We start from the raw sequence: 13,854 nt of genomic DNA on the forward strand, positions 1-13,854 counted from the left end.
CCGGTTCATTTAGGCAGTTTAGAAGCAAAACTGTCTCAGGCAGGCGGAGACTGTTTTTGTGTTTCAATTGTCATGGCAATATCTTGTTTCATTTATGCAAAACCTTTGAAGATAGTCAAAGCACGCTTAAGTTCAGTGCCGTGACAGCACTAGAATGGCCTTCCTTGTTACTCTGTTGTGAGGGAAAATGGTTTGTTTAATGTTTAAAACAGTATATTGACTGAACAAATTAGGCGTGCATGGTCACACAACTGAAACTTCATCAAACTACGGCTTTTCAACATCACAGTCAAGCTCAGGATTTTGATAATGCAGATAAATAGGCATGGCTCGACATTAATGTTGCACAAACTTACACAAAGGTGTTTTTTCCTAATGTGTATTTATGTATCTAAATATGTATTGTTAAATTACAATAATGTTACCTTTAAGACTAACTTTTTCACATTTTAATTTTGATACATAGACCTAAACAAAGCATGGAATAATCTGGTGAATCTAGTAGAACTCCAGTGGTTCTTTTGTTGAGTGATTAGACTGTTTGTCTTTTGCTGGTCTAACAAAGTACAGACAGATCTGCTAGCTCGAAACTCACGAATGTCAGTGGTTTTTGGGTGGGACAGGAAGATATCCAAACAGCCAGATTCTTTTTCCTTAGGTAAAATAAAAGCCTGAATCCCTCTTTCATCCGGCTCAGCAGCAGTATAAGTGGCAGCCCTAAGTACTTTGGAGCTCCATGCAGCTGGAAAAATCTCCCACATTTTCTGTGATATCCCATTAAAGAACATTAGTCTATAAGGACAGTCTGGCAGACAATTTTAGTGGTTTTAAACCTTTAATTTTTTTTAGAACTTTGGTTTACCTCGACATAGGCAATAAAATATATCCATAGCACAATGAAATTTAATATGACAGATTACTCAACAAGATGTTAAGGTTTGGAAAGCCTGGTCAGTCTGATCTAGCAAGAAAGAGTCGGTCAACCGAGCCTATTTTCCTTTTGGGATCAATAAAGTTGACTCGATTTTAGTCATTCATTTCTTAGATAATGAGATTTGGGAAAAGAATGTAATGCTGCATGTCATAAACTGGCAAACTGTCTAGGATGTACTTTGCCTCTCTCCCAACGACTTCTAGCAATGGCTACTGACCCCGTTGCATATTTACAAGTATTATAATCAGCTTTATTTACCAAAACTGTATGCAGACTGTATGAAAAAGAATTTCAGTTCAGTTTTACACACTCACAGTATACAGACATTAGGTGTAAATTCATAAATTGTGGAGGAAATGAAAGGTAAGCAAACTGTGCACATGTAGACGTGTAGCTGTGTTTTTGTTGTTTTTGTTATATGAAGGAAAAAATGGGGGGGGGAAAGAACATTGGGTATTTTGTTTTCAGCAAAATAGCTGACTAGTCATGGTGTTGGTGACGTTAAATGAATGGATGGTTCTTAACAATCCCACATATGCATTTGAATGTGTAGGTGATGGACAGGACTCGGTAAATTGAAGCATTCTGGTTTTCCTCGTTGGTTTGTTGTTCAAGATTTATGGCCAGTGTGGGGAGATGAGGCCTCAGGATACATTAGCTGCAATACATTACAGTGCAGATGCTTTCTTTAAACCTCAGCTGATTTTTCTTTTTATATTTTGCCTTCAGGGGCCTAGACGTTGATGTAATTTAACAATAATTTAAAGTGATCTTGAACAATTAGCTCTTCAAACTTTCTGATGGTTTCTCTTTTGACTTTGGCATCTTGTTCATAAATTATCTGCCCAAACCTAAAACAAAATTCAGTATATTGTGCGGAGTGAAGCACAAATACACTATTGTTGGCTCTAAAAAGGTGATTTGGAACAGAAGTGGCTGTCCTTAAGGAATATAAAGAAAGTCCATTTGAACACCTTACAAAAGTGAACAATGAAGACCAACCCAAAATAATACCAAGATGGTCTAGGAGCAAAATGTGAAGACGCGGTGGATAGTTTAGATGTTTGCAAAGTGCTAACAGACTCAGTATAGGACACAGAGAAATGTTGGGATAGGAGACATACAGTCATAATTTGTCAGTAGTAATCTTTTAGATGGATATAAAAAAAATCAACCACATTTAAATTTCCATAGCAACCAGTGTTTTGTATGTTATCTTTGTACCCTCGTGTGGGAAACTTCCTTGGACTTCCAACAGATATTTGTTTAGACATGTGGTGGACATTCCCTTGAACTTCAGATGAAAACAAATGTAGAATTTGCGTTTCCATCTCATGTGAAAAAAGGGAAAAAAAAAAAAAACCACAGTTGAAAATATGGCTGTTATCGTTTTATTCGGTCACACCCGTTCTATTGTTTCCTGGCTGCTCTAGGAAGGCGGAGGGGCAGGAATTGTGTGAGATGGCGTGCAAGGTGTGTCTCCCTGAATCTGATTAACAAATATGTGCTGTTTTATGGCCATTTTCTCCCAACTATGCAAACACATTTCCCCTGGCTATTTCACTGCCCATTCTTGCTACTACTTATCGGTTTTTGGAGATTTGCCAAAATGGAACGCCCTACTCAGTTTGTCAGCGAGGGCAGGATTACAGGGAATGGAGTGTTCTCATGTTTTGCCAGCGAGAAAGTGAGACTCCAATGAAAAGAGAAAAAAAAAAAACGCATTGGTCTTTTCTTCAGCCAGCGTGTAGAACTAATTTGCTATGACTGCAGTAGCCAAGCTGCTATCGTAGTTAATGACTGTTGTAGTTAACAGTTGGGGAGAGGGGTTGCAATTACACTGAGAGTTTTCTCCCCCCTGCTTCCCCTTTGTCTTCCTCTCCCTCTTGCTTTCTCTCTCATCGCTGCACTGAGTAATAGCGACCGACTGCTTCGCTGCTGCCAATTGCTTGAACCCCCCTTTTGTTAAAGTTCATGTATTTCTCTAGTGCCAGGCGCAATGAGGTGATGTATCCTTTTGAATGGGGACCACATTAGTCTTTCTCACCAGCCCCGGCTAAGAGTAAAGGGCCTTGACTCGCATTATGATTTGCCTACAACTTCACACAGACAATTAATGAATGGATCTTGGAGCTCCTTCAGCGCAGCTAGGCTGTAATGGAATTGCGAGGCTGTTTGGGCACTCTTTGTTGGTGGGAGCCATATTGGTGACCAGCTGGCCATTAAAGACAGAGACAGGCCCGGACATATGTAGTGTACATTATAGCGAGGTATTTACTGAATAATTTACTGAATACACAATGCGCAGCCTCCTCGCAGCAGCTGCAAGCCCCTCGCATTCTCTCACATGCACATGTGCACTCACACGTCGCAGCTACTGTCTCCTTCTGATTCATGCTTGGCCAAAGTTGTTGACTTTATTAATATTCTTGGCTTCAAATCGGCGATATCACAGAGGAAGAACTCGTGCATTTTTTGACGAGTATCTGAGCAAAAAGAAGCCAGATTTTTTTCACGAGACGAGCGAAGAGTTGGGCTGTGAACTGTTTGATTGAAGTGGTCATTTTGTTGTTAAAGAAAGGCCTTAAACCGGCAATAAGAAAGGTGTCTTTGGGTTTGTTGAGCAGATCAACGCAACAAATTAATCGATTAGACCAGTGTTTCTCAACCTTTTTCGGGCCAGCGCCCCCCTAGCCTTTATACAGGTCCCTCACCGCCCCCCATCAAAGAATTTGCAGGCTACTTCGCACTGACTATTATTTTACCATTAATATTACTATCACTATTGTAGATGCTTTGATTTTTATGCTTGTTTCTGTATTTATCGTCAAAAATAATTTCCCAGAGAACAAAAAAGTCATGTGAATAGAAATTATTTTCACAGGCGTCTGAAAAATTTAATGAACATTCAAGTTAAAATTGGTAGGCCTAACAGCAGCCAGTCAGAGTGGAAAAATATTCTTATTTTGTGCCATTTTCTAGTTGTTAAATCTTGCACAAAATGACCAGATAAAAGATGTACAACATGCCAGTTTAAACTTTGAACTATTTGCAAAACGACTGAGCTCTGCAACATTAAAACATGGATAGAACTGTAACTACATTAATCATAACTCTTCTTCTCTTCAGTGTTTGTCAGTTTCTGGTGGTGCAGCTCTGTGCTGCCTTCAGGAGAATGGGACATCAGAGTATCATCCATAAAACTTCACCCACATGGCATTTATTGTGCAAACCAGAGCTTTCAGTGGAAAAACAAAAGTTCCAGATCCTTTTAATGCCATACAAATATGAGACAGAAACATGGATTATATCTTTATATAGACCTATTGATTTATAGATTAATAGTTTTACTGGACAGAAATTACAAAGAACAAATCTGGTTCTTAATCAAATCCTAATGAGTCAAATTGAAAGTGTCATGGAGTCATCAGCCTCATGACATTAACACTGACATGAAATAAATATATCAAATCTAATTAAAAACATAAATAAGTGATCAGTTCTTTACTGTTATGGTCTGTAAGATATATTTATTCTCAGTACTAGATATGGTCTCAACAAACCCATGGCACTTCAACAATATTATTTTACCTTTTATCTGGAAATAGTGTCTGTTTATTCTTGCCATACAGTCCTCTGTATTAATTATTGCTCGAAAGGTCTTGCCATACCAGTTTATTCCTCTGTATTTACTTTAGTTTCTTAGTTTATTCTTGCATTTTGTTCTTCATTCATTTCCATTTAGTTTCATTTGATTAGTATTATCCTCTCTTGGTTTATTGCTATGTCCACTTTAGTTTCTTTCCTGTTGCTAGATTTATTTATTTTATCATTTATCCATTATAAGACGAATAATATAAGACGAATAATCTTCACTCATCACCTGCTGCGCTGCCTAATTGTCGTGTTTTTCACATCATTTGTTAATTTTTCACTGTTCACCGTCGGATTCTCTGTTTCTATGCCATTCACATCTAGTTCGTCGCTCCGTTTTATGTCCCGCTTCTCCTGTTTCAGAGTTTTGCGCTATGTGCGCGTCTTTTTATTTTTAAGGCCCTAAGGTGCAGGGCATATCGATGGGGAAAAGGCAGACTGACATAAGCATTTTAAAACAACGGAAACATTTTCTGCATTCTGATTATTGAAATTTAAAAGTGCTGTGGGACCGTTGTTCTATCACACCCATTTCATACCGGACCACTTACAGCACCGGTCTAAACGCCAAATAAACGCTCTCTATCCATAACCCATGGAGGGATTTCTTTATTTAAATGGGTTCATTTTTCAGAGGGATACACAGTGAGGGTATCGTGATTTTAGCTACCAGTAGCAGGAGAACGGAGCTGCGCCAAGAAGCTAACAGAAGCTAACAAACACTGAATAGAAGAAGAGCTGCCATCGATACAGTTGCAGCCAAACATGGTTTAATATTACACAAAACAGTTTTACCAAGTTGCTCAAAATCTAAACTGGCATTGTTGTGCATTTAAGGTGTAAAGTTTACCTTAGACCAAACGCCCCCCAAAGGAACCTCAGCAGCCCCCTTTTGTAAAAATGTCCGCCAGCGCCCCCTGCAGTCCTCTGAACGCCCCCTCGGGGACGGTACCGCCCACGTTGAGAACCGTTAATTTAGAGCTAGTTAGATGGAGTCTAAAGACTTTTAAACAGTAAAACAGCACTTTACTCAAAAACAGGCTGACGCTGCTGTGGTCAAGTTCATTCATTTATTTCTGCTAACTCACTAGCAGACTAAAGCTTTCTGGATCACTGAAGAGGCAAATTAGGATTATTCATGTTAGACAAACTTTGACAGACACTCAGACAACTTAGGAAGATTTTACGCTTCAGACCCGTGTGGATAACAGTTTGTGCTGACTAGACCTGCGAGGACATTTTTCAGGGACTTTGAAACGACTCTGTCCTTGTTGGTCAAATTGTGGGTGTTTGTGCATAATCTGTCGGTGTCACCAGGCAATTTAATGATACGTTTTCCCACGTGTGAATGCACAGTGGAGCGATAGCAGTGCCCCAACAAACTGAGCACGAAGTCTGAGAGGATTCATTGCTCAACAATTTATTTATTTTTTCTCAGTACAAGCCGATTCCAGTGGTACTTCATTGGCGTTGCTTCACAGGCTGCCAGAGCAACCCCCACATCTGGATAAGCCGTTCTGTGGTGTGGTGAATTCAAACACTTATACGTCTCCTCTTGGTTTAGAGCACACACCCTGTCATAGTGACACCTTTTTAAGCAGGGATAACCGCCATTTCATTTTTATTGCTTTCCCCAGAAACGTCGGTAATGCTCTGGCTCGCGACGTGAGGGAGAAACTCTTAATTATTTGCACATTTGGTCTCTGGTCTAACCCAACTTTTCTCCTCAAACTCGTATTCTGTTCCTGCACGCCCGAATAGATGAAACATTTCGACTCCCCGCCCTTATTGATACAGCTCCGCCAGTTTAAACACAGGTGTCACTACAAGATACTAGTCTCTCTGAAAGATCAAAAAAAAAAATTTCTGGTTTACTCTTTTAAAAGAAGTGCAGCTCTCAAGCGTGGCTCTGTCTTTTTGTCAGAGGTTGGTGTGAGAGGGGAGGGTACTTTACATCCAGCCCAGCCGACTACAGCTCGGGCTTTTAACCATGGCCTGACAACCTCAGCAGTGGACCACCACAATATCTGTTGATGTTAATCCTATTAGGCTTGATTTAACACTTTACACGCCCATGATTTATATGAATGTTTATTGGTTTTCTGTAATATAATCAGCTCAGGGAAACTTAATGCATTGTTTGGTAATACATGCGTGACTGGAAGCAGGGGGCGCACACACATACACACACAAAAAAAAAATGCCCGGTGTTATTTGAAATCATACACCTTCGTCCAACACCAACACTTGAACTAATTCAATCTTCAAAGTCAATGGAAAAAGAACAATATTTATTAGGATTAGGAGGGACATTTTGTCTGGCAGCCTCCTCCAAAATGAAAGCCTTGTTTTTTTTTTTTTCTTTGTTGATCGTTTGAGGATTTAAGATGCATTAGAAGGCAGTGTCTGGATGGATAATGGAAGGTTAGAGACTGTTATTTAATTTAAGTTCAGACACTAGAGATTAATACCTCCGTCCTATGTGAAGCCCCTCCTTTCCCACCTTCTACCCCGACGCCTCAGAACAAAACGATACAACTAAAGTTACAGGGTATTAGCTGTGATTACAATTCTTGGAGTGTGGCCTTGATCGGTGACACAAATTAAGCCTCGTAAGCTCTCTAAAGAAAATAAAATTTCTTTTCCGATGTCTTCGCCCTCATTCTACTCGTTTTTCCACAGTCACCCAGCTACAGCAAACCCTGGTCCATATCCAGGAGCTCCTGGTCCAGCAGCAGCAGAAGATCCAGGAACTCTCTCAAGAACTATCTGCAGGAGAGGTACAGTGGGCCATATTTTTTGGCATCTCAAATATTTAAGGCATCATTGAGTTTACAGTCGGAAAGTTTGTTGATTTCAAACACATAAAATCTGATATAAAAGATGTCTTTAGTCCAGCTGCTAACATCTCTAATATTAATTTAGATTTCCAAAATTGAGAAATTTGTGGAAAAGAAAAAAAAAAAAAAAGAGCATGTTGCCGAACGCGAATGTTGTTCACATGGAACATCAAACTCAGGGATCAGAGTGTAACTGAACGGCCACCAAATTAGTGATGGTAACATCTGGATGCTGACTCATTAAAGTGTTTCCAGTCTTCAGCTTTGGGTTGTTCTCTTCCTTAACTAAATGTCTCATTCTGGGGAACCTGTTTTTAGTGGGTCTGGAGCAATCCAACCTTTTCATATGTTGACTTTCACTAAACTCATCCATGTTTCCTACATTGAAGCTCTTTGGGAAACTAAGAGGGCTCAGGCTGTCCTTTTTTATGTTTGTTTTCTTATAATTTATTTAACATATTAGCATTAGCAAGACTCTATGCTACATTGCAACCCATTTAAAGCTTCAGTATCTAACTTTTATAAACACGTCCATATAGGAAGATGTGAGCAGCATGTGCACGAGGGTGATTGACAGCGCTATGGCTTTTCTCCTGGTTGTTTCTGACCAAGCGTCATATTTCTGCTGATGGAGTAGGCAGAAGTTAGATTTTGTTCACAGATTTTCTGTCTTATATACTGTCGCGGCATAGTAATAGTTTCAACAAATTAGTAAAAAACAAATTGTTTGTAAAATTAACCTACTGCAGCTTTAAGGGGAAATGTATATAGTTTTGTGCCCATGTCTCAAAAGATTCAATTTTTCATACATTTGGGCTTCAGAAAACAACTGAATGTTTGAAACCTTTAAGATTTGTAGGTTTTCTGCACTTCAAGGATTATATTTAGTCTTGAATTAACACTTTTTTTTCAGACTGAGCTTCTCAGTACACTCAGTATGTATCAAACCTCTCATAACTGGCTAAAAAAAACGGGAACATGATACAACTTCACAAAACCTCCAGTTCATCAATAAACAAAACACTGCAGATTCTCTCATCATCAATCTTAACGTTTAAGATTGATGATGAGAGAGACAAGCTGTCTCAGGGCCTTCTGTGCTAAAATCCTTCATACTATTTGAGTCACAAGTACCCAAACCGACCAGGGTTATTATATTGTATATCATCAGAACGGAGGCTACAAAAAAAACTAAGGTGGATCTCATCATGAAACCATAATCTTTAACCATACTGCCTTGATTTTTATAGGCCGTTCTCTAAAATCTACTGAGGATGCTAAGTGTTTCAGTGAATCCACCTGAGTGATTGTTTTTAAAACATGTGTAGAGATGAAATGTTGCTAGATTTTTATTACCACCTCTCATAAATCGCTTTATGATCCATGGGCCTCTAAAAATGGCCTTGAAAGAGACAATCTTTGACAATGTTTTATCTCCACAGCTTGTTAAGCACGTGGGTGTATAACTGTAGCATCTGGATATCACAGGAAAACATATGTGGATGCATCTGCTCCGGCACAAATGAGGAAGAAAAGTATGGATCTCTTCCCTGGACGACGTTCATCAAAGCTCATTTTGCCCCGTTCTGAGTTCTGAGTATCTCTGCCTGGCAGAAAGCGGAGATGATCTAATTTGACCCCATGCTGGTCTGAACTGTTGAAGCTACTTCCACAGTCAGACAAAAGTCCAATTTAAACAATGAGTTTCCCTCCGGCAGAAAATAACAGTGTTTCTCTTTCCTTTTCATTTGTCATCCCTAAATCACAGATTGGATTAAAAAGTGCACTTCATTTACTATGAGTGCCTTGTTGGACAGCAGCAGTGTATAAAAAGTATATTTCCCATCAAAACACCCATTAAACAAATCATAAACCCTGCTTTATAGTCATAGTGTTGATCTTAAATTTTCCTTGTGAGTCGGCACGAGGCCCTCTGTTGTCTCAGGCCATGAGGGAAATTGGGAAATTGTTTTCAGGTCCGCGATGTTTGATGAGAAACACATGTTGGAGCTGGGGAGCTACTTATCATTCACCGTTTGTGGCTTTCAGGGTTTCGCTCCACTGTGCTGCTTAAAGTGCGCCACGCTTAGCAATTATACCTCTCAACGCGGAAATGTGCCTTTAACCCAAAACACATGGAGACTTCTGTTTCCTCAGCTGCTAAGTAAACATTTCTCATAGCTTGAAACCGCTCGCTTGCGGTGTGGCTCCTCTGTCCCCAAAGCCGGGGGGACGTCATTACGGACGTGAGTTTAGACAGAAGGACTCATGTCCGCACATACGCTCACCCGGAGAACACAGGCTGATGCAGCACATTTCCAGACCGAGCTGTTTTCTCACTTAGAATTCTGTGAGGACATGCTGCTGTACAGATGCTAAAAAAACAAACAAACATGTCACCTCTGGTAAATATGTGTGAAAAGCTTGAATGCACCTTGTACCGAAGCAGCATATTCTCACCCTAAAACATTTTTAAAAAATCCAACTTTGAGTGTATTATTCCATTGGGAAAAGAAAACCCATGTTAAGAAATATTTAGCTTTAATAAAAGAAAACACAATTTTCGGTGCAACCCCTTTTAAAGATGGTTTAACATAACTTTTTTTTTTTAAAATGCATATATGTTTTTGTTGATCATAGTTTGTAGGTAATAATCCTTAACTTTTTTGTTCATCGGTACATAAAAATTACGTGGCACCCAGGCCCATTTCTTTCAGCTACTGGCCATTGAACTAAACAATGATGACCCATTTATGCTGCCACCATTATAGTTAACAGAGCAAGACAATAAGAAAATTAAACAAAATCTCCATGATAATCGTTATGCTCTAACGACACAACCACTAGATGTTAGGCAGCATACCTGGGGGAAAAAAAGGGTTTTTCTATCTCATCATGGTCGTTTCTTGATATTCTTTCAATCACTCTGGATCTCTACTGGCAAAAGGAAACTGTGCAAAGTGGCTGCAACGGGGGTTTCTACAATTGTGCCCACCTCCAGCAATCATTGGGCGGAGGACAACACCCTGGACACAAGTCCCCAGTCCATCACGGGACATATTTCTCCAGCAGAAGATGAATTAATTTCAAGATCTTTTACACATCTCTTACCAGGCACTAGAACAAACCTCTCCATCTCTGCACATCACACAAGTGTTGCAGATAGATTTGCCTTAGGAAGATCCATCTCTGATGTTACACAGCCAAGTCCATTTCTACCCCATTATCATTACAAATCTGCGTGCTAACTGTGTTTGCCCTGCTGTCTCAACTCACTGATCGTTCTCTTTATTAGTGGATACTACACAGAAGATTAGAAAACGCCTCCTTGCTTACACAAGATGAAGTGCCAGTGGGAAAGAGCATAAATAGAGCGAAATCAATTGCACTGTACCAGTGTTTCTACTCAAAAACACTCCTCTGGGGAACTCCATATGAAACTAATTCCATCATAAATATACATGTGTTACACAAAAACATACTGTCTGCCAGTGGAACAACTGTGAATTAATTTGCCTTCAGACTCTCTTAAACAAGGCTTGTTAAAGATCTTATCTTGCTGCTAATAGTCCAAAGGCATTTATCTTCATTTAGCCAGATGTGCTGCCATCCTTGGATGCTGCTGGAGTTGCTGCTATTTTCTTCTCTCCATGCTCATAAAATATTTTTTTTCTTCTTTTTCCCTTTTTTTTTTTCTCCCCCCGAAGCACTTAGTTAACCAGCAGAAAGAGGCCGACCCCTATCACACCCAGGCACCCACCCGAGACATATTAGTTACAAGGCTTTTAAACCAGTACGGGGGGAGTCTTGCTGTGAACAGTATTTACTCAGTAAAAACACACAGCCTGGCCGCACGTTGGTGGTTGATGATTTAATAGGCTGCAGCTCTCTGATAGTATGTGGGTTTTCTTTGTTTTTGGAGGGGTGGGAGGTTGGCTCATTTGTTTTGCAATTATTTGTTCATGCATGATGCTTTTTATAAGGTGCGTAAGAGTTTATGTTCGCCACCCTGTAGCTGTAACTTTTTTGCAAAAGTCCCAGCAAAAGAGAAAATACAGTCTTATTTTTTTTATTATTTTTAATATGTTCTTTTGCTGTTTGAAATGAAAGAGTTCATAGTTTGTATCTGTTTTAGCCATAAGTTAGAAAACTATACAAATTTAGTGTAAATTTGTTACATTTAATCAGGAATGAGGAAGTGTAACATGTCAGCATAACAATTCACGACAAGGCAATCGAACCATTTTATAAGACAAACCGGCCCAATTAATATGATTACGTGGAACCCTTTTTTGTCCAAATTCAGTTCAAATCAACCCAATCATATAGTCAGATTATGATCCAGTTTCATTCATTTATTCATTCGAAATGATAATCCATCGCAGTAGATCAAGTTGGTCATTTAATCCCAGGTGATTTTAAAAAAAGCATCACAACAGTTACTTTATAGCAGTCCTGAGTTTTGAACAAACATGTGGTGACAGTGGGAAAAAAAAAATGCAACATTCAAGTTTCACAAGTTGAAAACAAACAAATAGGGGGGGGGAGTTCATCAAATAAATGTATTAAAGAAAAAAAGCCCAGGACATACAATATAATATGCTATAATGAATTAACATTTTCAGTAAAATCACAAGTAATCATGAGTAAACGAATTATAGCAATGAATATCCTCGGAAGCCTCTCGTAAGAGGTGCTTTACAATCTCCTTAGTAACTGCAGCGGTTGAAACGTTTTGATCCGCAGTTGTTTAAACGTCACAAATTTCACACTAAAGTGGATACTTGTCGACACTTGAGGTGGGCCTTTTAAAGTCAACGTTCGTCAATCTTCTGCAGTCACCGATAACCCAACTCTCTCAGCCTTTAGCCAAGCACCTAGTGCACTTAGCACATGATCCTAACACAATGTGTGTGTATCCATGCTGACATAATGTATCTCTGAGCTGAAATCCAGTCTTGGCCCAACATTTAATTAGGTTTCTTCAGACTTAATAAGACATATGTCAGAGTTAGTGTTGTGTGACAAGCCTTGATGTGAGATATTATATGGTGCTGCTCTGTAGATAATGCACATTATAAATGTATATGGTGGTTAATGTGTCTACTTGAGAGCCTTCTTTTCCTATGCCGGGTGGCATAAACATATAGAAATGGTCATATTTTATTTCTTTTTAGAAACCCTAAAGTGATTCTGTGCCTTGGCCACTTTTCTTTTCCTCTGCCTTTTAAAGCTATTAATTTTTTTAAAGAAAAAAAACGAGGGAGAAGCAGAATTGAGCCTTATTATACGGGTGCCGTGGGGAGGCGAGGGATTAAGATGGTTCTAATGAGGTGACGGCTGTAATAAGAGTGTCTTTAGCAGGCCTCCAATGCACCACCTCTAGAAACACAGCTCCTTATCGGAGAGGTTTAGGAGCCGATAAGAGCCCCCCCTGCCCTAAAAAAGAGAAAAACTCCTATCGTTCGTCTTCACTTCTCCTCCTCTGCCTCCCTCCATCCGCCGTAAATGAGTCTGATCCCTTTCAGATGTGATTCAATTAATTTCTCTTAGATTTAATTACAAGCGAAAGAGTCCAAGTTATCCCTCTCCCCTCGATAGGGGGTCCACGCTTCCTAACAAGCTTCCTCTGGTGAGTCAGGAGAGTCTTAATTACAGCTTTTACTTTTCTTTTATCCCACTTTTTCCCTCGTCTACTCCTTCTAATCCCTCCTGGTCTTGTTGGCCTGTCGACTGGTTCCTGTATGTGTTTGTCCTTTTTTTTGAGAATGCCAAGGAAAAGCAGTTATCCAATTCATGGTTTCACAAATATTTTGCCTGATGAAGTCATCTCACTGCTTTCAGTTAAATTAATGAGTGTCTGTTTTTGAATAGTTGTATTGGAATAATTGTTTGACTGCTGAAAACGCTTTTGGGAAATATGTACAAAATAGAGATGTATCAATCAGATTTTCAAACTTTGAGTTGCTGATGAGGATTTCAGCTTGTTTTTCTTTTTCCTTTAAGAAAAGACACAAATGTGTTCATTTTTTAAATACAATGAACATTAAACAATTAAAATGTTTTCTGTAAAAAAAACAACAATGATATTTGAAATGAGAGCAAAGACATAGAGATGTGCTTCCATGCATCACAGAAAATCTACAAATACAGTAAAATCCTCCCGGTTGTAGCTAAAAGGTGTCCAAAAACGATACCCGACTTTTATATTATGCTTGATCAGTAATTATTTATATTAGAACCATGGGTGACGTCACACTGTGTGAGACAAAGAGCAGTCAGTGCTACACAGCTTTGCAGTTATGCATATTTTACTGTTATTTCAAAGCAAATGAAATGCAGAAAGGACATTTTCTTATTTCAGCAATTAACATGATTAGCACAGTTAGCATTACCAGCAAAATTTCAAATGCGTAGTACTTTTTG

The 13,854-nt window shown here is 39.2% G+C and overlaps 1 protein-coding gene across 4 annotated transcripts in view; it reads left to right on the forward strand.

Annotated features, from left to right (window-relative positions):
* pex14 (peroxisomal biogenesis factor 14) overlaps positions 1 to 13,854 on the forward strand; it is a 64,396-nt gene that overhangs the window by 44,111 nt on the left and 6,431 nt on the right. For all 4 annotated transcript variants that reach the window (XM_008413422.3, XM_008413423.2, XM_081608907.1 and 1 more), the window contains one exon: positions 7,271 to 7,368. In XM_008413422.3, the coding sequence (XP_008411644.1) occupies positions 7,271 to 7,368 (98 nt within the window). The remainder of the gene's footprint in view (positions 1 to 7,270; positions 7,369 to 13,854) is intronic.

This window comes from Poecilia reticulata, chromosome 7 (assembly GCF_904066995.2).
Source record: "Poecilia reticulata chromosome 7, P_reticulata-male-v2, whole genome shotgun sequence".
Taxonomy (NCBI): domain Eukaryota; kingdom Metazoa; phylum Chordata; class Actinopteri; order Cyprinodontiformes; family Poeciliidae; genus Poecilia; species Poecilia reticulata.